We start from the raw sequence: 23184 nt of genomic DNA on the forward strand, positions 1-23184 counted from the left end.
CTTTACCTGACTCACAAGGTCATTAAATGGTAAATGAAAAATATATCATCTTTAGTCAGACTGGTCTTTAAACAGCTATAATCACTACAATGAGCACGAGCACTGTGCAAAAATGTTGTGGTTTTGACCATCTGTTGTATGTGATCAGTTTAATACATGGTTAAGTTTTCACTTATATTTATCTGTCTGCTGATCCCACATCTTATAGCCTTACAGTTATTAACATTTCTTAGGTCCCACGACACATTTGGGCTGTTTAAGACACCTAACATACTACTGGTTAAATTATTATTAAAAAAACATATATTACAAGATTTTTTTGTAAGGTCTAAATGTCCTCTTAAAATATTTATTTAGAAAATCCTGTTAACTCTAAGTAATCCGAGGATAAACATAATTATGTGAGAAAATGTAATCCTCTTCAATACAGTAATTTGGCCTAATTCTAGTACATTTTAACACACAAATAAAGAGTAAAAATAATTTGAAGTGTATTTAAACAAATTAAAATAAAAGCCACTAGGCTATACTTTCACTATGTCGAGCCTATGACAGACTGACAGTGCTGCATCAGATTTCAGCGACATCAAAGAGCGCCTTCATCTGTTTCAAAGGCAATTGAACAATAAACCATAAGCTTGCCTAGTTGAGTAATGTGACAGAAACCAAACTGGCATTAGTTCCCTGACAGTAACACTTAATACATACTTAAGCTTTTCCTTCATGTTGTGCTATTCACAGGGCTACATTTTAGCACAATAGCTGCACAAATAATTAGTTGGATCTAAATATAAAAGTAATTTGAAATTGAAGAATATTATTAGCTGCACTGTTTTAAAATAATACTCTCTTGGTAGCTCTCTTGTTTAAACAACTGCACTGTATATTGTCAAACCATTTTAAGTCATTTCTGAGTGGAAAGTGTCACCTGCAGCTGAGCTTTGGGTTCTTCTGTATTCCAGAGGACTTCTCTTTAGTCAGACTACTCAGCTGCGTCCTCCTGCATAACTTCAGATCCACTTTAACAGGTTCATCATGACATATCATCATATAGGAATTTAGATGAAGAACTCATCTACTGGCTCCCTGTTGTCTGTTTGTGCTGACAGCAGCTCAGCAGTAGTCCTGTTCTCCACAAATGGCCCTTTGGAGGGACTTTGTCCTGCTGCCACAGTCCTGCTGTCACAGCGCTTCCTGGCTGCATCTGTACATCCAGCGGAGCCCCATGTCCTGGAGGCGACCTGAGGGTGTATGTGTGTCCGTGGCAGACAATCAATCAGCTCCTTGGCCAGACCCTCAAACGCTGAAGACCCTACGGCAGCAGGTCTCTCAGAATTGACTTTCATCAAAAGGTCCATGGAGGAAGAACGAGCAAATATTTTGACTTCCGTGTCAGAGAGCAGTGGGACAGGGACTCCTGTGTCTACGTTGGTTTCTGGCTCCTCCTCCTCCTCCTCTTCTTCCAGAAGGAGATGGGAGAAAGAACGAGTGACGGAGGTGCGCAGAGGAGAGTCAGGGTGGTTGGTAGTTGAGGGCGGTGCAGGGCTGCTTCGCTGTGATGAGTAACAGGAGCTACCTGGAGGGGTGCTACAGCAGCTTCCTGATCCCTGGCTCTCTGCTCCACCACCTCCTCCATGAAGCTTCTCAAGGACAGGGTCACTGCGCGGTCTGTGGCCTGTTGACAACCAAAGACACATGGAGCAGAGGCACAGAAGTGGGCAATTAGAAACCTTTCCATTTAGCATATGCTCTACCACGTGAGCCTACAGGGCGCCCGATGTACCCGGGCTGAGTCCTGACTTTAGTGGCGAGGGGTTTGAATCCGACCCAAGCCATTTGCTTTTTAGATCAGTGGAATAGAACCATGGGCCGCTTTAACAGCAGGCAGTTTGACTTTCACTTTTATGCCACCGTAGGAAAAGCAGGGGTTACTAATTACGTTAACGATGGCTCCTGCTATATAAACAGCAGATCCAACACACTGAAGATACAGCTGAGAACATCATCGGGTTGCAAGAATCCTGAAAGTGGACTAAATACCTCTTAAGACCTTTTTTTTTTTTTAAAGACCCTGGTAATGATCTTTTTAATTTGATCCTGAATTGTGAAACAAAGTGTAAAGTCTGTTTCAATTTGACCCATATAAATGAATCATCAATAAATGTGTCTATAGGGAAGTTTCCACTTCTGTGTACTAACCTTGCCTGTGTGTTTGCCAGGGCAGGGGAGTGGTGAGGCTGCAGGGCGACAGGCTGTGGCTCTGTCCCGAGCTCCTGAGCTGTATCCCGCGGGGGGAAATGCTGGGGCAGGTCAGGGGGAAAGCACAGGTCAGAGGTCGTGAAGGTTGAGCCGGGGTTTGCACCTGCAGCACAGAAGAACAGAAGGAGGGGGATTATGATTTACTCCAGGACTACAGAGATTTAAGCAAGTTAAGTGACTTGTAGAGAATTAGAATACACGCATCTTACATATGGCTCCTCTGACAGCTTTGAGCTGGAGAAAGACGGCAACCACCTGTCTTTTTGATTTCATCATCAGAGGAAGAATGAAATTACAAGTCTTTTTCCGTTTCTATTATTGAACTGATGCTGTGTTATCTAATGAGATTGGTCTTAATCAATGATTTTGATACCAGTTGAAAGCTTGATTTCATTATTCTGATCCAATGAAGTAACCCAAACAGTCAAAACTGATTACCATGATGTGTGAATAGAATGAAGAATTCTGGCCTTTTGGCCAAAACATTATAGTTTTTTTTTAAACTTGTCTATTTTTGTTGGGCTATGTCTCACCAGTTTTGCGTTATGTGACATTGTTAAAACTTAAACCTGAGATGTGAAACTGGCAGCAATCAATAAGATTTGCAACACAAGGAAAGAAAAGCAGCCATTCACATTTTGCCATCCGGACTTGCTCTAATGTTTATCATTCGGTACACAATTGTATTTGGACAAAAACATCAAATCGCAAATCCTCTAAATAACAGTGGACCTGAATTGGTTCATATCAATGACCATTCTAAATTCAGTCAAAATTAACTTTCCAATATAAAATTCTGTCATTGATCTTGTCATATGTTCTCTTTAAAGTATATTTGGAGAGTAAAACCTTTTCTATTATTTACCTACTTCTATAGACATTATTATTATTATTATTATATTCCTTTATTGATCCCCATGGGGGAAATTCGGGTGTTGCAGCAGCTCAACTACATAGAACAGATAATAAATACACATATTATACAATAAAATAAAAATAGTATAAAAATAAGAAATAAGAATAAAAAAAAATATCTGGTAATGCAACATCTAAACAGATGTTGAATTACTTGTCAGATGTTGCATTACTTTGCATTACTTGTCATTATGAAGCAAGAAGTAGTACAATATCATTTTCATCTATATTTAGTCGTGTTTGGACAATATCTGGTAACAAAATGGGGTTTGTATCACATACAAATCTTACAAAGTGTGTTTTGCATTATGAGAATCATGTTGTGCATGCAGTTCACCAACTGATGTTGGATGTCTTTTTAGATGTTTTTCTCTCTTTATTTACCAAGAGCTAACTGTGTATGGAAGAAAAGCTTCTCCTTGATTCATTCCAGGTTAAATAATCATCAGTTTGTCAAAAAACATGAAACATAAAACTGACAGGCAACATAAACATTCCTTCATTTCACAAACAACGAGGCTTTCCCTCCAAAGCAAACATGTTATTCCCTCAAGCAACCTGTTCAGTTCACATTTTTGTACAAAATTGTCCATTCTATGAATAACATTTTGGCAGAACAAAGATCCTTCTCTTTTGACTCTCTATGTTGTGAGATAGTTCTGAAGTAAACAATTACCTGGAAGAGAATCTTGTTGCCATCCAGGTCTTCTGTCTGCCAGCGTGAGGTGCTTATGGGGGTACAGGGGTTGGGCAACAGAGGAACTAGTTGGCCAATTTCTTCCACACTAAACTGCAGCACAGCAGAGGTGCATGGCTCCACCCGAGCCCCTGGTGACAACTGTTTTAAAGCCAGCTGCAGGCACAGCCCAGGCTCTGTGAGGATAAAAAGTGATTATGTGTCACTTGCCAATTTGCTTTTCTTCTTATCATAATAAAAAAAAGCTAAGCCTTAAAGCTGGACTGGATGAGATAAATAGCTTATTTTTTAAGAAAAATTAAAAAGCAACACTCTTGAGATGTACCTGTGTGCAGAGTGAACCAGCAGAAGCCCGTCTTTTGCTCCTCTGCCTGTCGCTGCAGCACTGTCTCATAGAGCCGCACAGCATCCTCGTAGTTGTCATATCCACTGTACAGTGTCACACGTAGTATTTCTCCTCCACAGTGGACTGGTCGAACCCCCCACACAGGCATGTCTGCTCCCAAACTATAGAAATCTCTGCTGGGCAGGAGGTAGGGCCGCAACATGGCATTGGCGGGGGAGCTGCCGGAGGTAATGTAGACCCCTCCAGTTCGGCTGCCGCAGGTCTCAGTGTGGTGGTACTGCCAGGGAGGATGTTGAAAGAAGTCCAGCACTTTGAGGATTCGCTCCTCTCCATAGGCCTCATGGAGGAAGAAGGTGATGGCCACAGAAGGGTAGCCTGAGACATTTTTGTAAAAGAGTTGTTCTCAATCAGGCTAAAATAAAAACAGATGCAGAGTCTATCAAGGGAACCTCATGTGGGATTGCATGCTTACTCCATATTCAGAGTAAATGTAGTATTGAGTTAAGAGTACAACATTTGAGGGGGTGGTCTTGTTTTCACATATGGAAATTATTATTTTCCTATTTACGGGAAAAAAAAATACGTTGTTCTGGCACAACAGAGTTTGGCATCCCTTTTAATCAAATACAGGAGACCCGACTTGTATAATAAATGCAAGACCACACAGAAAGTATCGTTACCTGCCACAGAACAGAGGGGGGTGTAACTTCTGAACGGGGAGGCCCTCTCTGACACATGGAAGATACGGAGACTGGGGCAGAGCCAGCGTAGGAGGCGATCCAGGGTGTGCTGCAGCAGCAGGGAGTCTCCAGGGTTGGCGAGCAGATGCAAGTTCATTAGCATGAGCTGCTGCTGCCGCTGCTGCCTGACCCGACTGGTCATGAACTGAACTGGGGTTACACACACACACACAATGCATATAAGTGTACAAAGGTAGTTTAGGCAAGTGCAAAACATGCAAGTGCTAAAACCAGACAGCACAGATGTTTAAGCAGAAACCATAACAAATGTCTAGAAGTTAAAGGGGTACTCAGATTTCACATTTCAAGATCAGTTTCATGTCATGGGGAGTACGACTCAGCTCATCAAAACAGATGTACTATGTCTTCTTTGGAAAGGTAGTCACATTACAACTGTCAAATTGAAGAAGGTGTTTAGTGGTTTAGTATTTAGTTTATTGCCAAAACAATCACTGATGCACTTTGTTTGGAATCTCATCACCACCAATAGACTATAAATGGCAGAATCGTTCTCCTAGACAAGTCTTTTTTACCTCATAATTTGAAATACAGAGTTTGAAATACATGGGTAGGTAGAGTCTAAATAACTATCGAATTGCATTAAAAGTGTAGGACTTAGGGCTGTTTGAGCTTGACTCATATTAATGATAAAAATTGGCCTCTGCTGTATCAGTTCTGACCATGCATATTGTAAATATGTCCCTTGTGAGTGTCCCAACTTTAACCCTTTCATGCATAGAGGTCACTACAGTGGATAGCTATTCAAATGTTGTTTTCTTGTATACGCATGGGTTTTGATGGCATAGTTGCACAAATCAGCCACTACAGTGACTACTGATGTGCACTAATGCCATCAAAAGCCATGCATATACAAGAAAACAACATTTGAATAGCTGTCAACTGTAGTGACCTCTATGCATGAAAGGGTTAAGATAAAGAGGTTTTTATTGTCATTGTAGTGATACAACAGCCAGCATCAGCGAACAACAAACACTGTACAACAAACAACAATATACAGATAAAAATACACAAAGGGAATGAAAACTTTACCATGTACAGCAGGTGAGTATCTAAAATTTCAAATGTGTGCAAACAGTGCAGTGTAAACCTTGGTTTTGGCAGTGCAAACAGAGTATAAAGTGTATAAATCTCAGCAGTGAATGCACACTCACTGCCAGCTGATGACATCCTGCTGCAGTCAGACCTGAATAAGAAAACAGAAAAGCACACAAAGTGATTTATTTTCAGGTTTACATTTGGCTGCAGGGAAAGACCCCAAAATCTGTCTCCACCTTGTGGTTGGTTTGTTTGGAAACTACCCCCCCACCTCCCTCCCTTGGTTACCATGACAACACTCTAAATGTTGTTAGGCAACATGAGCTTAAAAAAAAAAAAGGAATTCACAAGAATGCATCTAACAGAAGAAATATTGACATAATACCCCCCTAACCCCCCTCACTGTCAGGACTCCCACTGTGGCTACAGCGAGCTGGCTAAGCTAAGCTAACGTTAGCATCGTTAGCTCACGGTTGGACTCACTCAGGACTCCACGTTTTCCATCCTCGGGCCTCCTCAACATCATCGTCCGGGAGAAGCACTGCCCTCCACATGCGATGAAGTCACCTGTGAAAGATAAAGTGTGAGCAGCGTTTGAGCGTGAAAAGCATCCCGGCTGATTGTTTTTTTTTTTTTTTTTTTTTTTTTCCTGCAGAGTTTAAAAAAAAGAAAAAAAAGGGGGACTCTTTTGCTGGGACGCTGACGTCACTAGGCAACCATACTGGCGTTAGTAACGTGGAGCAGATGGCGTCTAACAGTGTGAGAGGACAAAGGACACGCTCCAGATGGGCTGGGCCGTGTGGAGGGGAGGCTCCAACCCTGTTAAACACAGTGTTTGTTAATGCCTTCTTAAGAGCATTACACTCGCTTTTGGGACAAGGAAAGACATGCACACACGCACACACACACACACACACACACACACACACACACACACACACACACACACACACACACACACACACACACACACACACACACACACATCATGCATACAGTGCATGGGCATCAACAACTAATGCAGTCCCAATTAAAAATAACTTACCTTAATGTACAGTACCAGTCAAAAGGTTGGACAATGTAGAAATAAAAATAAAGAAAAAGCATTGAATGAGAAAGTGTGTCCAAACTTTTGACTGGTACTGTACATATATACATACATACAGATATATATACACACATATATATATATATATATATATATATATATATATATATATATATATACACACACACACACACACACACACACACACACACATACAGTACCAGTCAAAAGTTTGGACACACCTTCTCATTCAACTACTTTCTAAAATGGAAGACATATTCTGGTTTGTTGAGCATTTGTTTGTTTACCACATAATTCCATATGTGTTCCTTCATAGTTTGGATGTCTTCAATATTAATATACAATGAAAAAAATTGTATAAATAAAAAAAAACATTGAATGAGAAGGTGTGTCCAAACATTTGACTGGTACTGTACATATATACATACATATACATATATATATATATATATATATATATATATATATATATATATATATATATATATATATATATATATATATATACATATGTATACACATACAGTACCAGTCAAAAGTTTGGACACACCTTCTCATTCAACTACTTTGAAGAATCTAAAATATAAAACATTCTGGTTTGTTGAGCATTTGTTTGTTTACCACATAATTCCATATGTGTTCCTTCATAGTTTGGATGTCTTCAATATTAATCTACAATGTAGAAAAAATAGAAATAAAAATAAAGAAAAACCATTGAATGAGAAGGTGTGTCTAAACCTTTGACTGATACTGTATGGTGACTCAAGGTGTTCAATATTAAACAAAGCATACAACAAATTATTTCATCCTGCATCTTTTCACATTAGTTTATTGCAGGTCATTTTAGTTTAATTCCATCATTTTCCAAAGTCTGTCTGTCCTTAGCCTTTTGTCTGACGACTAATAGACATAGATTTTGGTTTATTTGAGTTAATAGACGTTTTTGCCATAGAAATGGCAGTTAACAAATAAAAGATGACCTAAAATAAACTGAAAAAGCAGGACAAAATAAGTAAAGAAAATATTCTAACAGTTTCACGGCTATACGTCACATTTTGTCAATCTATTTATATTGATTATTTATCTCACAATGTCATATTTTTGGATTTAATGTTGAACACGGAGTTTCATTTTTGTCTGAACAGTGTGTTGATTAAACATTTCAGTTATTTTAAAGGCTGCAGTTTGTGGCGCTTGTGTCTGTTCTAAAATTGTACATTAATTTTATATCAGAGGGTAGATATTGGGAACACCTCTCATTATAACAGAATGCAATTTAACAACACAGGTAAAGCCTCCAAACAGCACATACAGTTGAATCTACATCTCTCATAAACAGTTTCAATAAAACTACACATTTTAACTGAGTACAATTTTCTTGAAAGAAAAAGAAAAAGGCTGCACTTCCATCTCAAAATACTGTAGTAAACAATGTACTTCAGAGACGCGCAAAGCTCCTTGTATACCATAAACTAAGCTTTAATTATGGTTAGAGAGGCATGTACTTCTGCCAAGGCCTTCACACGAAAGATGTAAAAAAAAAAAAAAAAAAAAAAAAAGAAAAAAAAAAGGAAAGGAGAAACCCACCCCTTCATTTTTTTATTCTACATTTAATATGATGAAAACAAGGCCCTGTACAATCCACCTTTGCAGTGAGTACAATAATTATTTTACAATTTGTACACATTAGAACATGGTGCTAGACTGGCTTCACCCGTTCGAAAATGCAAAAAATCCACCACGAGGAACCTTCCATTCAAAGAGAGCAGTTTTTTTGGCCAATCATACAGCAGGCCTGAAGTGAAAAATGTGTCATGAGAGACCAAACACCATTTATGTAGCTTTTATGCGTCTTATTCCTCCTGATTGATCCGTTAGATAAAAGCATGCTGTGAAGCTACAGCTCTTGATCTCTCTAACCACTAGTACAGACCTGGCCCACATATTGAAAATGGCATTAAATATAGGAGCACTTAATTCTTATCAGACATTAAAACGACCTCAAAAAACAGAGAGATTTCTAACATAAATTAAGCACTCTTCATGTTTCCTCCAGTACTCAAAATGCCTTTTTACTGCTGTCGTAAACCAGGTCTGTACCAGTTAACACTTTGTCCTCTTCTTTAAATTTAAAATCCTCTAGGAGGAAAAGGCCAAGAGTGTCTGATAACACATACAGCCATCAATGTGCCACAAAAAACAAACATAACACATTGACATCTACATTTAAAACAGGGGAGTGAGTTCAAATGTTTTCTTGGTCTCCATGTAGCTGCATGTTTGCTTTAACATGTTTACGCTCGTTCTCAACAGCACGTGTTTAATTGGCAAACAGGCTCACCCAATTCTCTCCAAAGGCCACAAGAAACATTATTTTGTACAAAACAAGGACCCCTCCTTTCATTTCTCTCAGCAGAAGGAATCTAATATTGCTAGAAAACTTCCCCATCTTTTGCACGTTTTTTTCTCTTTACACATTTTCGATGGAAGAAAAGTTAAGCTTCCCAGTGTTTCCCAGAATCAATGATGAAAGCACTTCCAAGTTCTTTCAAACGCATAGCAGTCCATAACAACAAGGCTCTCAGTTGCTCTCAACTCGACGTTAGCTTTCACTGAATTCATGTGTTTTATGCTACATAAGTGTACACTTTGCGGTCCTCCGGTGTTCGTGCCAAATATTCCCTCTCAATGAGTCCTTCAATGCGCTTCTTGATGACTACAGGGCTAGGAAGGAATCGTGCACGCAACTGCTGCGTGACCTGTGGAGACAAAAAATAAAAATAAAAATCAGTACATCATACTTTTCCTTCTATTCTCATTTTGTTACCGTGATCATCACCCTGTTTTACATCTTTTAATTTAATTTTCTGTTCTTTTACAACTCTGCACTGGCCGATACTCTGGACAGTTTTATTAAATTATAATAACACTTCCTTTTATGGACTGTGACGGGTGTTCACTTTCAACTCAAACAAAATTGCCTTGTTTCTAGGATGAGGACCACTTCTTGTTGGTCATATTCTTAATCAATAAAGGGGCTCCTTAATGGGAAAAAACTGTGCAAATAGAAATTATGCCAATGAGGGAGCAAATGCAACCAGTTCAGTTTACTGACCTCTGCTACTAGAACATTGTGCTGCATCTTCTTTCTGGACTTCATGATGCGAACGATGGCAGCTTCGATCTCGTGCTTCCTGTCATCGTCCACCTTCTGCCGCGTCTCCTTCCTCTCGGGGTCTGACTCCCCTTGTTTAGCAGCCACTAGGTGGTGAATAACAAAAGGAAAATAAATGCACAAGACAAGTACTGTGAGTGAAGGTATACATATACATTTCCCAAATTAGTCAAAATAATTTGAACGTGAGGTAAAAAGTATTATGTTCTGTGGTTTTGTTACATTTTCTGCATGCAGTACATGGGGCCTGTTACTGTTAAAATGTTTGTACCTGTCTGGATCTTGACACGGTGAAGTTTGGAGGTAAACTGGTCATTGACTGTAAACACGTGGCCGTTCTCGATCTCCTTGGACTTGGGCTCCTTTGTTAGAACTCTCTGAGTGGGCTTCCCACAAGCCAGAGACTGCAGCGCTCGCACCAGCTCCCTTTCTGGGATGTCCGTCTCCTGCTGGATCTCCTACAGGGTTGGAGGATCAAGTTCGGGATCATGATAAAACATTAAGCAAGACATAACAGAGAGAAAAGCAGGAATCTGAAACTTTTATTAGAAGTGCCTTTTCCTGCTGGAATGGTCCACTACCAATCAACAGGATGTTTGTCTTTCTTGGCACGGTAAATGTTTTTGTCAAACAACCGTAACATACTGTTATATATTGCAGAGGGCAGTACGGTATCAAATTGTTTACCTCAAAGATGGATTTGTCTCTGTTGTTGAAAAGCATGAGGATGGTCATCTGAAAAGTGGAGACCTGCAGGATGTGCTTCCTAGTGTTGGAGCCGGTAACCTGGGCTCCTCCCACTACAACCTCTGACCCATCATCCTTTTGATATGTGGTGACAAAAGATCAGAATATAAGAACATGATTCAGAATCCCCTTCCACAAGAAATCAGAGTTTCTTTCGATGAAAATCCTCAAAATAGTCATAAAAGAAAATGAATATACGTAACTACTCGAGAAAAATGTCAACCAGTGCCAAGTACAGTTTTGCATTTTCAGTAAAATAAAGAGTTGTTTTTACAATTATTAATAACATGTATTGGTGTCCATTACTCTTTGTGTTTACAATGTTAAAAAATATTTTTAGCAGTACACTTAAAAAGTATCACTAACACTTTGAAAATGAAAAATTTGGAAACAAAATGATCTTACATTATAAGGTGGCACGTACCTTTTTGATGGTACCGTAGAAGGTGGCGTTTAGATCTGCAGAGCCCATATGGTGCTGCAGTGTGAGTTGTCTGCCGCTGTGCTTACCAAGATAAAACCTACAAGCAGAGGGGAGTCATTCCAGGTTAACCTCTAAAAATAGCCAATGTAGCATAATTAATCCAACTTGAGTGTTAGAACTTTCTGTAACAGAACCAAGGAGAATACCATGACAATACAGCACAGTATCAACGATGCTAGATATATGATGATCCTATTTCTAGGAATACACACAAGCTTATATTGTGAAGAATTGGTCAGGAACTGAAAAAGGTTTTCAATTGTAACAAACATAATGTGTCCTAGTAAGACTCCTCCTTTTCAATCACACATTTCAGAAACCCCTGGTCTATAGACAAACCATTCACACATAAAAGCAATGAACTCTTAATGTACAACTGACCTTCTAAAGACTTCAAATGCATGTCGCGGTGAAGGTGGGATGTTGCACTTTGGTGTTGCTGATTGTGTTGGCCAATATCCCGTGGTCAGGACTCTAACAGTGAGATCCACCCCTCCAAGTGACACCTGAAGTTAGAAAAACACAAGATGCAAAATCAAGTTTCAGTCTACGATGATGTCATTACACACTGAAGGTCATTGATTTTATAGGTGCAATGACACAACTTAAGAAAAAAATGAGCAACAACCTAATGACACAAAAAAGGTGCATGTTCTGTTTATCTTAAATTACTGGGTTACACCTACCATATTTAAAACTTCTTAATTTCACAAGATAATCATTTATATGAATTTGGAAAAACAAGTTTAAAAAGGACATTCAGCTGTAGACTAAGCAAAGGGTGCATAAATAATTACTGTGTGCTTCAGCAAACAAGAAAGATAATCAGATTCAGTGACAGAGGCTCTGGTGACAAAAGGACACGTGACAGAGACTGAAATTAGCACCATGTTTTCCAAGGATATGGATAGTTTGGTGCATAATTGTTCTTATGTAACTGAGCAACGTAGCAATGCAGCGTCCGTCAAGCAGCCTTGCACTGATTACAGGTAGCAAATTGGCTCATTATTTTTGACAGAATGAGTTTTGGCATGCAGCGTCTCCTTACCCCGGTTGTCTGTAGATGTTGTCTAAACTCATCCATGGTGGTGTTGGAGATGCTCATATCCCGGAACATGCCCTCCAGTTTAGAGGTGAACTGACAGCCGCACTCAGTCTGAGCAACAAAGAGCAGGAGAAGGATCACATTTAGTTAATCAAAGCCGTTTAAGATAAATCAACACTCATATGGCGGTCAAGAAATCTTTGTCAATTTGATCCTGCTTACTGTATGTTTCCCATATCCTTTGTAATACACCTACACATTGTATAAAGCTTAGGTCCCTACCATAGGGGTTCAGATAGCCTATAGGCAAGATCACTAGATTTCTAAATTTCATAGTGATGTGAAAAATGTTAGCGTAAACGTTGGACGTAAAATAATAAAGCGCAGGAAAAAAACAATATTTCAATAAATCATTTGAACTAGATAGCCGGTTTTCATCTAGAGGCTGCAGGTTTTTCATTCATGCAAAATCTTGACAGTAATCTCATTATTTTACTCCATAGAACTTGTTAAGCCCACTCACCTTAAGCTTTGAGATCATGTTCTTCTCAGAGTCATCAGAGACACTCTTGTTGGTGAGCAGCCTGCGTGCAAGGTGCTGCTTGTAGTACCTCTCAAACACGTCCTTCTCCTGCATGAAACGGAAGAGCACCATGGCCTTGTCCAGTATGGACTCCACCTCCTGCTCTGTCAACTGGACAAAAAATAAAATAATGAACATAGGATGGTCATTAACAGAGTCAATAATCAGATAACCTTAGGTACACAGCAAGCTACTACAGCGAGTTACACATGACAAATGATATGGCTATTTCCTACCTCTAATAAATAATATGGCAATAATAGCATTGCTTGTTTGGCTAGTACATGGTATGGCATAAAACAAAAATGTTCATAGGTTGCATTGTGGTATCAAATCCGGAATGAGCAGGTCAGACACATCTGTGTTGTGTCCTAAAATAAGAGTATGTGTAAAGAAGTTAACCAGAGTGTGGCCAAAAATCTGTCAAGTGCGACTAAACATTTTCATTGGTTTTACTGTTGCGCCTGACATTTTGCAGGTCTGTCTGTCTGTGTGTGTGTGTGTGTGTGTGTGTGTGTGTGTGTGTGTGTGTGTGTGTGTGTGTGTGTGTGTGTGAAACCGCTCCATTTTCTCCTCCTCGAGCAATGTCACAACCTTGAAAGATATCAGTAATTCACGGGGGGCCCGAATGGCCCCTTCTTCAGGCGCTTTCTGACACAACAGCCTTGCGGATATAGCTTCATCTGACTCCAAAAAACCTCTACTTGAACCTTTTTCCGGTTTCAATCATTTAAGAAATTAACAATGTGCATGGTAGCTGACGAAAAATGTAACGCTTAAAATGTATTATTAAAAAGTTTAGGGGGAATCTAAATGGAAAAAGTGCGCCAGGGCAACTAATGTAAAACATAAGTCTGACGTCATGCATTGGAGGGCTTACCCCTTTTACACCTTTCTTTAGTTTGTCATCGATGAAGAGTGAGAGGTACTCAGGCGAACGAGAGTTGAGGTTAAGGAAGTACTCAAAGTCGCCTGCAATGGTTTGCTTGAAGAGCCGGTCATTATTGAAAGACTCCAGGAGGAAACGGTCGAAACGGGACTTCAGGTCCAGCAAACCCTGCAGGAAAAGAGACATGGACGATTAGGGATATTACAGCAGCTTGCAGTAGCTTAACACAGCAATTACAGCTCCAACAGTAGCTCCAGCAGTGGAAAGCCGGTCTCATCAAAAAAGAGTCAGGCTGCTGTGGGTTAGACGAGAGCCAGAACAGGTAGGACAGATTGAAACTGCAAACAACTGAGCCGGTTTCACACAGCAGCTTCAAACCACAGAGATGAAAATAACAAGACTTGAAAATAGAGGGCCTTCTCTCTAGTGGCCTGAATGACCTCACATGTTTTCCCGACTTTGCAACGACACAGTGTGGTTGAGGGCAGAGACCATCATCACGAAACGCAGGGATTCACAGCAGTTATCCTCTGCTTTGAGACTATGGAAGTACATTATGGTCAGAGCTCTGCACGCAATGGTGCGCTTTAGTGTGCAGAGCCAGTAGAAATGACTCCATGATCTCTAACTCATTCACCTAAAGTATACGCGGCAGAAGGTTATAATGAGCTTCAACAGAGCGCTTGTAACATCAGAAATGCCTCCTGCTCTTGCAGAAGCAAATTAATTGAAAACTTTACAACATATTCCTGCAGATTCACAAGACTGAGCAATAACACCCCTGCACTCTAATCTCCTGAGGCCACATCTTCTCACCTGGATGTAGTCCACGGGGTTCTTTCCCTCTCCCTCCTCCGACACGAGGGCCTTTCCTTGCTCCCGCAGGTATGAGCTCATACACTCACACATGGTCTTCAGCCCATTGGGAACCCTGCTGAACAGCTTGTACATGCACGCCAAATCTGTGATGGACACGCACGAATACACACACAAGCACACGTTAGAAATATATTTCTACTGACTGAAAAGGACTGGGTAGCTGACATCTGCTGAGAAGGAGGCTTGTTTGTGCAGAGTAAACTGAAATACCTCTGAGAGTACTGATGTGAAAATATTTTCTGAAGGCATCACTGAAGCTACAGCACTACAGTCCCAGTTTCATCTAAATGTAATACTTAAAATTACATTCCTCGTATTGTTTGTGACATGAGCAAAGGGAACATTGTGACAGCATTACTGTTTCAGGAAAATATACACCTCTTGAAAGTGACAGTAACAGTTTATTAAAGAGCTTTGGGGATTTTGGTTTCTCTTTTTTTGGAGAGAGGCATACAATTTAACTGTGATAAACGAAATCATTTTTTTAAAATAAATGACCAACTACAAATGCTAAAGGCGTGAAGCATAAGCAGCACAGGACTGCAGCACTCTTACCGTCTGTCTTTCCGTTTTTGAGCATGTGGACCAGGCCAGAGTTCTCCATCTCTACGATCGTCTTCATGTGTTTGGAGATGAGCTCTCGTTCCACCACCTTGACAATGGGCTCTTCAGTAGATTTATCCAGGCAGTGCATCACCCGCTCAATCTCCTCATTGATTCTGGCTTCGACCTTCTTTATGTACACACTGGCACTGTTTTCTGCAAGGAACTTTTGGCTCTCCATCTAAGTGTAAAAGACAAAATGTCTGTCCAATCTGTCCAACAGGATGTACAACGGTATATATAATCTATGTTGTTAATCCTTTAAAAGCTGTTCAGAGAATCATCTGCATTTACACTGCATTTCATTTATATGGACGCCAGAAAAAGGAAGATGCAGCCGAAATAATTGGGATCTCAATAAAAGATAAACAATAAATGAATGAAGGAATCTTTCAATGAAGGAATTATGTTCTGCCACAAACCTGGAAGAATTCTGCAGACATTTCTAAGAACGGTGCCTCAAAGTCTTCTTCATAAACTGATCTCCCTTCGAGGCCGAGGATCATCAACATTTGGCAGGCATTTCTGATCGCCCCCCTGGTGGAGAAGGAGAGGCAGACCAAAAGTTGAAGGCACAATTAGAAATGACAGATTAAATAAATGCAATGTTGAAGGTATAATATGCAGCAATTTCCCCCCCCAAAAAAAGAAAAGACTGATCATATGCCGTCATTAATTATGACCCACATGAAGTGTGTGGCAGTGTCTGAATCTAGAAATCCCCATGTCCTCTGCTTGCATTTTCTCTTTTCCACTTATTTCGCTGTGTTTGGGACATTTCTGGGTGTCAGCAAAGACGTGGGTATCAAACCCCAAACAAATAAAAGTGTGCAGGGTGTGCAGCCTGTTCAAATCCCCAGGTCGTCAAAAACCTCTGCTGTCACGCCCCTCAACGTCTAATATGGTATTTTACAACCAAAGGTTGTTACAGGGCTCTGTGTTTATATGTGCTTTTGGTGCTTTTTTCATGCTATTGGTTTGTCAGTTTCACCGAGCCACACACTTTGAGCAGAAAGTGATACAGTGTGTGTGTGTGTGTGTGTGTGTGTGTGTGTGTGTGTGTGTGTGTGTGTGTGTGTGTGTGTGTGTGTGTGTGTATGTATAGAAAAAACAACAAACAAATGAAACATTACTTGATGCTCATTATGGCTGCTAACGGCCCAGAGAAATCTATGTTCTATAATGCCGGAGGCTGTTTCAATGAAAAGTCATTTTAATTGTAGCAAAAGTACTTGATAGCTCTATTATTGATTATGCATTTTTTTATTATCTGAATAAATATTAAGGATGTGGATTCCAATATCACCCCAATTTATGTACAAAAAAAAATTAAAAAAAATAAACCTGTAAACATAACTAGCAAAAAGTCATGCAAGCAACCCTGTCTGTAATTCTTTGGCTACCTGTCCACCACCTCCCCTTTCCTCTCGCGTGCAATCATGTCCAGCAGGGTCTGTCGGAGGTGATCTCTGATGCAGCCATACCGAACCACTTGATCCCTAAAGATGATAAGACCCAGGTTGTAGACATTCTCTACATTGTTCTGCTGTACGTACACCCGGTCCTGTGAGACAAACATACAAAAAGGACAACCTTGACAACATTGAACAACGTTTAATGTGTTTCTGTGTCATCCATAAATGTTTGGGTGCAAGCTCAACTTTTAATGTAATATAAAGACTGGATACATACACTCCAGGTTCATTTTCAAATACGCTTTTGTGTTGATATGTAGGCAAACATATTTCCACACATTTCTGGCAATGACAACAATAACTCTACACAAAGTTTAGTCCTGCATAGACATGTTCTATGAAAGAGAAGAAAGCCTCTTCAGTTTGTGTGAACACAGGTTAATCATGTCACATGTTGTCATTTGTCATATTTGATTCGTTGTCTCCTAATCAGAAGCCATCAAGCCAATGTTACAGTTGCTGATACAATCACAAAAGTCTTATTTTACTATGGTTCTCACAATAGTTAAGAAGAACCAATAATTAAGTATTTTATAGAATAAAGGCAAATTGTATAGCATGTATTGTCGTTTTTAAAGTTGTATCTCAGCCAAATAAGTCTGTTCTACTACTTTACATTTACATGTGCACCTGAATCGGAACCACTGTGATTCTGATTCTTTCTTTAGTCAGAGCACACATTAATACGAAGTACCTGAGGCACAAGTTATGATCAGTATTCACTTTTGTAAGTCTGTTGTGTTCTCCTCACTGATGTGTGACATTATTAAGCTCTGTAAACATGTTCAATGACAATCCTGGGAAACATCAGCTGCTTACCATGTACATCAGGATGTCTCTGATCATCACCATAGCTGTTTGATGGTCATTCCAGGCCTGATTTAGGGTCTGAAGGAAGTTATTGTTTAGCGAGTTGAGGACATCTTCTCGTACCTTTGGGGGAAACAAACACACATGAATGATGAGGACACACTTCATGAAGTAATGCAGTGTTAGTGATGACACAATTTCTGACCAGGGGCAAAACAACTTGAAAACCCCTTGGTGAGAGAGAAAAAATGCTCTTGCATCAAGCTAACACTTAGTTTTTGATTTCTTGTTGATGCAGTCTTTAAATGTGCCTCTACTTTGCTGCCTCTTTAAAACTTTTTCTCCACTAGTCAGGCATACAACAGCTTGATAATAGTCAAACTGCAGCGTGACTCAGCATTCCAAAAGTCTCTGTGGAGAAAGATTCTTAAGGGCACGCCGACCTCCTTCAAGACAGATGATGAATTATCACCTCTGCTCTTACTAATACACATGATCAACCCTCACAGACTTACTTACTTCTTATTATTCACAGCCAGATCAAAGTTGAGTTGCAAGATGAAAGCAAGCCCATACATCTGAATATGCCTTTAAATATACTCATTATGGACACGCATGATTTACATATAAACTTATAATTATGAGGTCCGTTTTGTTGCTGATAAGCTCAACTGCTTCTGCCATCATATTATTCCATACCTATATTACAGCATACGTATATTCAGCTATTGTTTAATACATTTTATATAAATGTTGAACTTTAACATTAAATCTCCACAGCTGGCTCAATCCATTACATTGTCATACATCTTTTGGATTATTATCTCACTTCATAGCACATACACCAAAACACCAAGGCAAATATCTTGGATATGAAAACCTACCTGCCTGGCAAATTTGATTCTGATATTAAATATGACATGACATTTAGAAGGATGTGATGGACCACTGCAAATAGGCCCGAACTGAAGTTGAGCAGAAAGAAAGACTTGGGCAGGATAAAGCTCCTCCCATGCCTATATGAAATTATAGGAATTGTATCTGTCACCTTTTATGTTGGCTTCAAAATTCACCTGCTGTTCTGGCCGCCTGGTCTGCTCAGCAGCAATTTGAGAGAGTGGACACTCAAACAGTGTTCAAAGAAAAATTCTAATCTCTAAATCCTTCACTCAAGATCTCTTATTGCAATAATTAGGCCTAAGATAATATATTTAACCCAAACTCCAATTAGAGTGACTGTCGTATAGGAACAGTTTTACAGTGTATCTTGAAAAAATGTAAAAGAAAATCACTTAATTCGAGTTATTTCAATATTTCAGTTTGGTTGCAGTGTCTGAGATACATTTGTAGATTTTTAGTCTGCATTCAAACCATTACTACTGTTTTTCTTTGAAACTGATATCTGGATCATTATAACATAATAAAAACACACTCAGGAGTCGGCTCTCTCGTCTTTGAACTCCCGCGAGTTGACATTCCCTGACTGTTAATTTACTAAACCTGCCAAATTGAGAATGTAAATGTAATTAAGCTGTTAAACCACCTGGCTGCTATTCAACAGCAGGCTGCTGAAATATTGCTCATTGGGTATCTGCTCACTGTACGCTGCATAGAAACATTCAATACTAATATCACTGCCAAGCATAATTTGCTACTAATTATGTGCAACAAAAAAACAAATGGCAGCTTGGGAAAAACATTCACTGAAGGGGTCTCTAACTTATCACCAGGAATGAAAAAACATATTAATCTTAGTTACAGTATCGGCATTGGACTGCCATTCCTTGGATTATTATCCACTTGCATTCGTTTAATGGATTTTTCAGAGAAATCCATTAAACCACCATTTCACATGTCTAACATTTTACTAACAATAGATTTCTTCACAAGGCAAAACCAGTTTCATGAAAGGCTCGCAGACAGACGACCAGCCTTGTGCAGCTGAAAACCCGACGCAACATCACAACTCAAGGACCCTTTCCACAAAATCTGAGCACTTTCCATGCCAGTCACATAAACGTGGAATCTCCCATTACACAAGACAAGAGTAATAACCTCTGAAATTGAATTCCCCAACTTCCTCACAAGGCTGGTCGTGAAGGGTAACAGCTCATGTTTTCTGGTATTACCTTTGTTTTGCAAGGATGATGCGCATGCTAAGCAGTATTGTGAATCTTAATATGAAGATTATGACAGACTCTGTTTAGCAAAGGTAGGCTTCTAAAAAGAGGCTTTACTTTTAATTTCATATTTCAATAAAAACCTTTTTCTAAATCAAGATCTAGTCTATGATTTTCACAGCAGCATCTCATACTAAAGACAAGTATGTACCGATAATTATCTATTACACACTTGAGTGAAATGGCAGTCGCACATACTTTAAACTAAAGAGGGGGCATAGAGCATGTTTGACTTAATTTTGCAATCTATGTGTCATCACTTGACTTCAAGTATCTGACAAATTAACCAAGCTGAAGAGGTGCACCTCTCTGTGTGTTATGATTTCCTTGGAAAGCTTGAGTAAAGAAGCAAATTTGCTTCCTGAAGATAGCGATTCTAAAGGGAGTTTTAAGAACTGCCTATGCGTTTACAACATGAGTAATTACATTGTCTGTGTAGACTTAAAATCTAAATTATAATCTTGCCTGATGTTTTGCAAATGAATGCAATCTGTGTAGCTCTTACTTTGTTGATAAGGTGTTCCGTGACGACCTCCCGCAGACCCGTGTACAGTTTCTCTCCGTGTTTGTGAAGCACCATTGTGTAGGCATTCCTGTACAGTTCCTCGAAGCTCAGGCCGCTGTTGTTCTTCCTCTGAATCTCCTGGATGGCATTCTTCAGAAGGTCCCAGATATTGTTGACGTACTTCTCATCCATGGTCATCTGCAAAAAAGTAGACAGTAAAGAGGTTGAATAAGACGACTCATATGAGACAACCAACACATCGAACCAAGGATCTTGTTCCTACAAAAAGCCTCACAATGCAGATAGACTCCCAACCTGTTGTTGTTTTGTTTGAGATGCAACATGGAAGGGATATTTGCCAATATCAGTACACCATGAGAAGGCCCTTTCATTATATAGGTTAGACGGTTAGTATTAAATATTTCTTGACTGAGGTTCTGTATTAGCGTATCCACCAAATCCAAACATTTCTAGATATAGCATAAGGCTATACAGTTGTTATTTGCTACATATGTACACAGAAAGTTTTTTTTTAATTTTTTTTAATTGGGTTTAAAAGCTGGTATTTGCCCATGAATAAGAAATGCAGGAGCATGATTTCTAATTTGTCAGCCACTACGGACAGTGTGTAAAAAACTAATTATGCACAGTACTAAGCTGCGGTGCATCATTATAATTACAAATAAGCTTTAAACGTAAGAAGTTCTTGTGGTCTTCCCATAGTGTCTACCCAATAGCAAAGACATTAGACAAAGAAAAAATGAATATGGGCAACAGCTAGTGAGGAGGAACAATGCGTGCTCCTTCTCAGCAGACAAGCCCAAACACATGCATGTCAAGATGCTGCTCTACCAGCAAATCTGTCAGGACCGGGGCCACATTCAACAGGCTTCACATGGGTCCTCCAGGTCCTCTGTATTAAACACAAGTATCTATGTTACCACTGTCACTTGCACACAAATTGAAATCACTCAATAACTCATAGAGCAGTCTCACTCTGCAAGTCACACAGGGACTGACATTTCAATTTAAGCAGAATGAGGTCAGTTCATAGATGAGGTCTGTCAGTGACTTGCAGACAAAGGGAGTGCCAGGTGGACGAAGAGAGGAATCCTTAAATCACAAATTTGACAGTGAAATAACGACAGAAACAATATCCACTACTGATCCAGCCATGGATGCAATCCAAAGCTAACCCTGGGTAACCTGACTTGTTTTTCCAGCCTCCATGTAGTTGCTGTTTGTTCCTGCACACAGTTGGGAGTCTACCTGGTGAAAAGTCAGTCAAATGCAGAGCTCAGTGGCAAAGACGTCATGCATTTGATAAAGAAAGAAAAAAAACCCCCACAAAACAGTGAAAAACAACAAGTGTCAAGAGTCAGTGCTAAAGTTAGCATCGGCTATGTGGGTGGGCAGACCCAGCCTGCTAGCTGAGGTTCAGGTAGATGAGAGGTAGTTTAATATTAAAAGACGTGATTAATAAAACTTCACACTTTGCTGGTTAAATAACTCTAAAGCCACCTAACAAACCGACCAAGAATGGAGGCGACTCCACCATTTCACTGCTGCACTTTTGTTTACGGAAAGACACAGTCATATCTGCTGCTCAGCTGGTTAGCATGTAGCAGCCTGTTAGCATGTGGCTATCAGCGCAGACCACGGTGATCGCGTCCCCGCCTGCCGGGCGGTTCGAACGCCTACAGCGGACTGCACTTACAGGAAAGGCCCGTATCCTCATTTTGGTGTCCTTCTTGGTGCCGCTTTTGCTGAGATTGGACATGGTTGCCTCGTCCTTGGGGGCTCTGTATTCACATGAAAGTGTCTTTCCAGGGAGGGACGGGGGGGGGGGGGGCCGACTACTTGGTTTCACTCGACCTCGTAGCTCCGCGTCCCGGCACCGCAAGTTTATTGTTGACAGCCAAAACGCCAAAGCTGAGAGCAATGGCGATCACCTGCAGATCTCACTGCGCAGAAGTCACGCTCTCCAAATCCCGCGAGAAGAAGTAATGAATCGGAACATTTTCTTAGTTTTGCATGCACCTGTACTTGAGAATACATGGTCACATATGTGCAGTACCAGTCAAAAAAGTTTGGACACACCTTCTCATTCAATGGTTTTTCTTTATTTTTTCTACATTGTAGATTAATATTGAAGACATCCAAACTATGAAGGAACACATATGGAATTATGTGGTAAACAAACAAATGCTCAACAAACCAGAATATGTTTTATATTTTAGATTCTTCAAAGTAGTTGAATGAGAAGGTGTGTCCAAACTTTTGACTGGTACTGTATGGCAGACAGTTTAGCTGGGAATGTTGATAGTACATTTCCTAAATAGTTGTGTATCCTGTACTGCAATTCTACAATGGAAGAAGAGTCTACTGGAGGAGGGAATCATTCTGTTACTGCACTAATAAACATATTAAATACATAATAATAGCCTGATGAAATGGAAAACAACAAAGTATAAATACTTGAGTAGTTGTACTTTCTTTATTTCCTTGAAGTTTACTTGATTTCTTTCCATTTTAGGTACTTCTACTTCTACTCAACTACAGAGCTATCAAAAGGAAATATTGTAAGTGTAACTCTACATTACAACTCATACTGGTGCAGTACCAGTCAAAAGTTTGGACACACCTTCTCATTCAATGGTTTTTCTTTATTTTTATTTTTTTCGAAATTGTAGATTAATATTGAAGACATCCAAACTATGAAGGAAC

At 39.7% G+C, this 23184-nt stretch overlaps 2 protein-coding genes across 2 annotated transcripts; both read right to left on the reverse strand.

Annotated features, from left to right (window-relative positions):
* Positions 1-405: 405 nt before the first annotated feature.
* LOC129093805 (protein FAM124B) lies at positions 406-6853 on the reverse strand. The gene is made up of 7 exons (XM_054601931.1): positions 6497-6853; positions 6130-6161; positions 4898-5107; positions 4197-4592; positions 3851-4047; positions 2200-2362; positions 406-1675 (listed from the first exon to the last, which is right to left on the reverse strand). The coding sequence occupies exons 1-7, from the start codon at positions 6565-6567 to the stop codon at positions 1059-1061; spliced, it is 1686 nt and encodes a 561-aa protein (XP_054457906.1). The 5' UTR covers positions 6568-6853; the 3' UTR covers positions 406-1058.
* A 1821-nt stretch (positions 6854-8674) lies between these two features.
* cul3b (cullin 3b) lies at positions 8675-22438 on the reverse strand. The gene is made up of 16 exons (XM_054618266.1): positions 22175-22438; positions 20458-20655; positions 17782-17895; positions 16891-17051; positions 15910-16024; positions 15440-15668; positions 14822-14967; positions 13997-14173; positions 13057-13227; positions 12537-12644; positions 11870-11994; positions 11429-11525; positions 10945-11079; positions 10529-10715; positions 10198-10343; positions 8675-9841 (listed from the first exon to the last, which is right to left on the reverse strand). Exons 1-16 carry the CDS (start codon positions 22235-22237, stop codon positions 9710-9712), a joined length of 2304 nt encoding a protein of 767 aa, XP_054474241.1. The 5' UTR covers positions 22238-22438; the 3' UTR covers positions 8675-9709.
* Positions 22439-23184: the final 746 nt, after the last annotated feature.

The sequence above is a fragment of the Anoplopoma fimbria genome, chromosome 1, assembly GCF_027596085.1.
Source record: "Anoplopoma fimbria isolate UVic2021 breed Golden Eagle Sablefish chromosome 1, Afim_UVic_2022, whole genome shotgun sequence".
In the NCBI taxonomy this organism is placed as follows: domain Eukaryota; kingdom Metazoa; phylum Chordata; class Actinopteri; order Perciformes; family Anoplopomatidae; genus Anoplopoma; species Anoplopoma fimbria.

Bases quoted from the DNA above. Each gene is read 5' to 3' on its own strand.
- cul3b (XM_054618266.1), bottom strand. From the start codon at position 22,237: ATGTCCAATCTCAGCAAAAGCGGCACCAAGAAGGACACCAAAATGAGG. The intron at 11,995-12,536 runs GTAAGGAGACGC...TTCTAACTTCAG, and splicing joins AACATCTACAGACAACCGGG to GTGTCACTTGGAGGGGTGGA. The intron at 10,344-10,528 runs GTACAAACATTT...TTCACCACCTAG, and splicing joins CCGTGTCAAGATCCAGACAG to TGGCTGCTAAACAAGGGGAG.
- LOC129093805 (XM_054601931.1), bottom strand. From the start codon at position 6,567: ATGTGGAGGGCAGTGCTTCTCCCGGACGATGATGTTGAGGAGGCCCGA. The intron at 5,108-6,129 runs GTGAGTGTGCAT...GTGTAACCCCAG, and splicing joins CAGGATGTCATCAGCTGGCA to TTCAGTTCATGACCAGTCGG. The intron at 2,363-3,850 runs GTAATTGTTTAC...TCTGTGCTGCAG, and splicing joins GCAACAAGATTCTCTTCCAG to GTGCAAACCCCGGCTCAACC.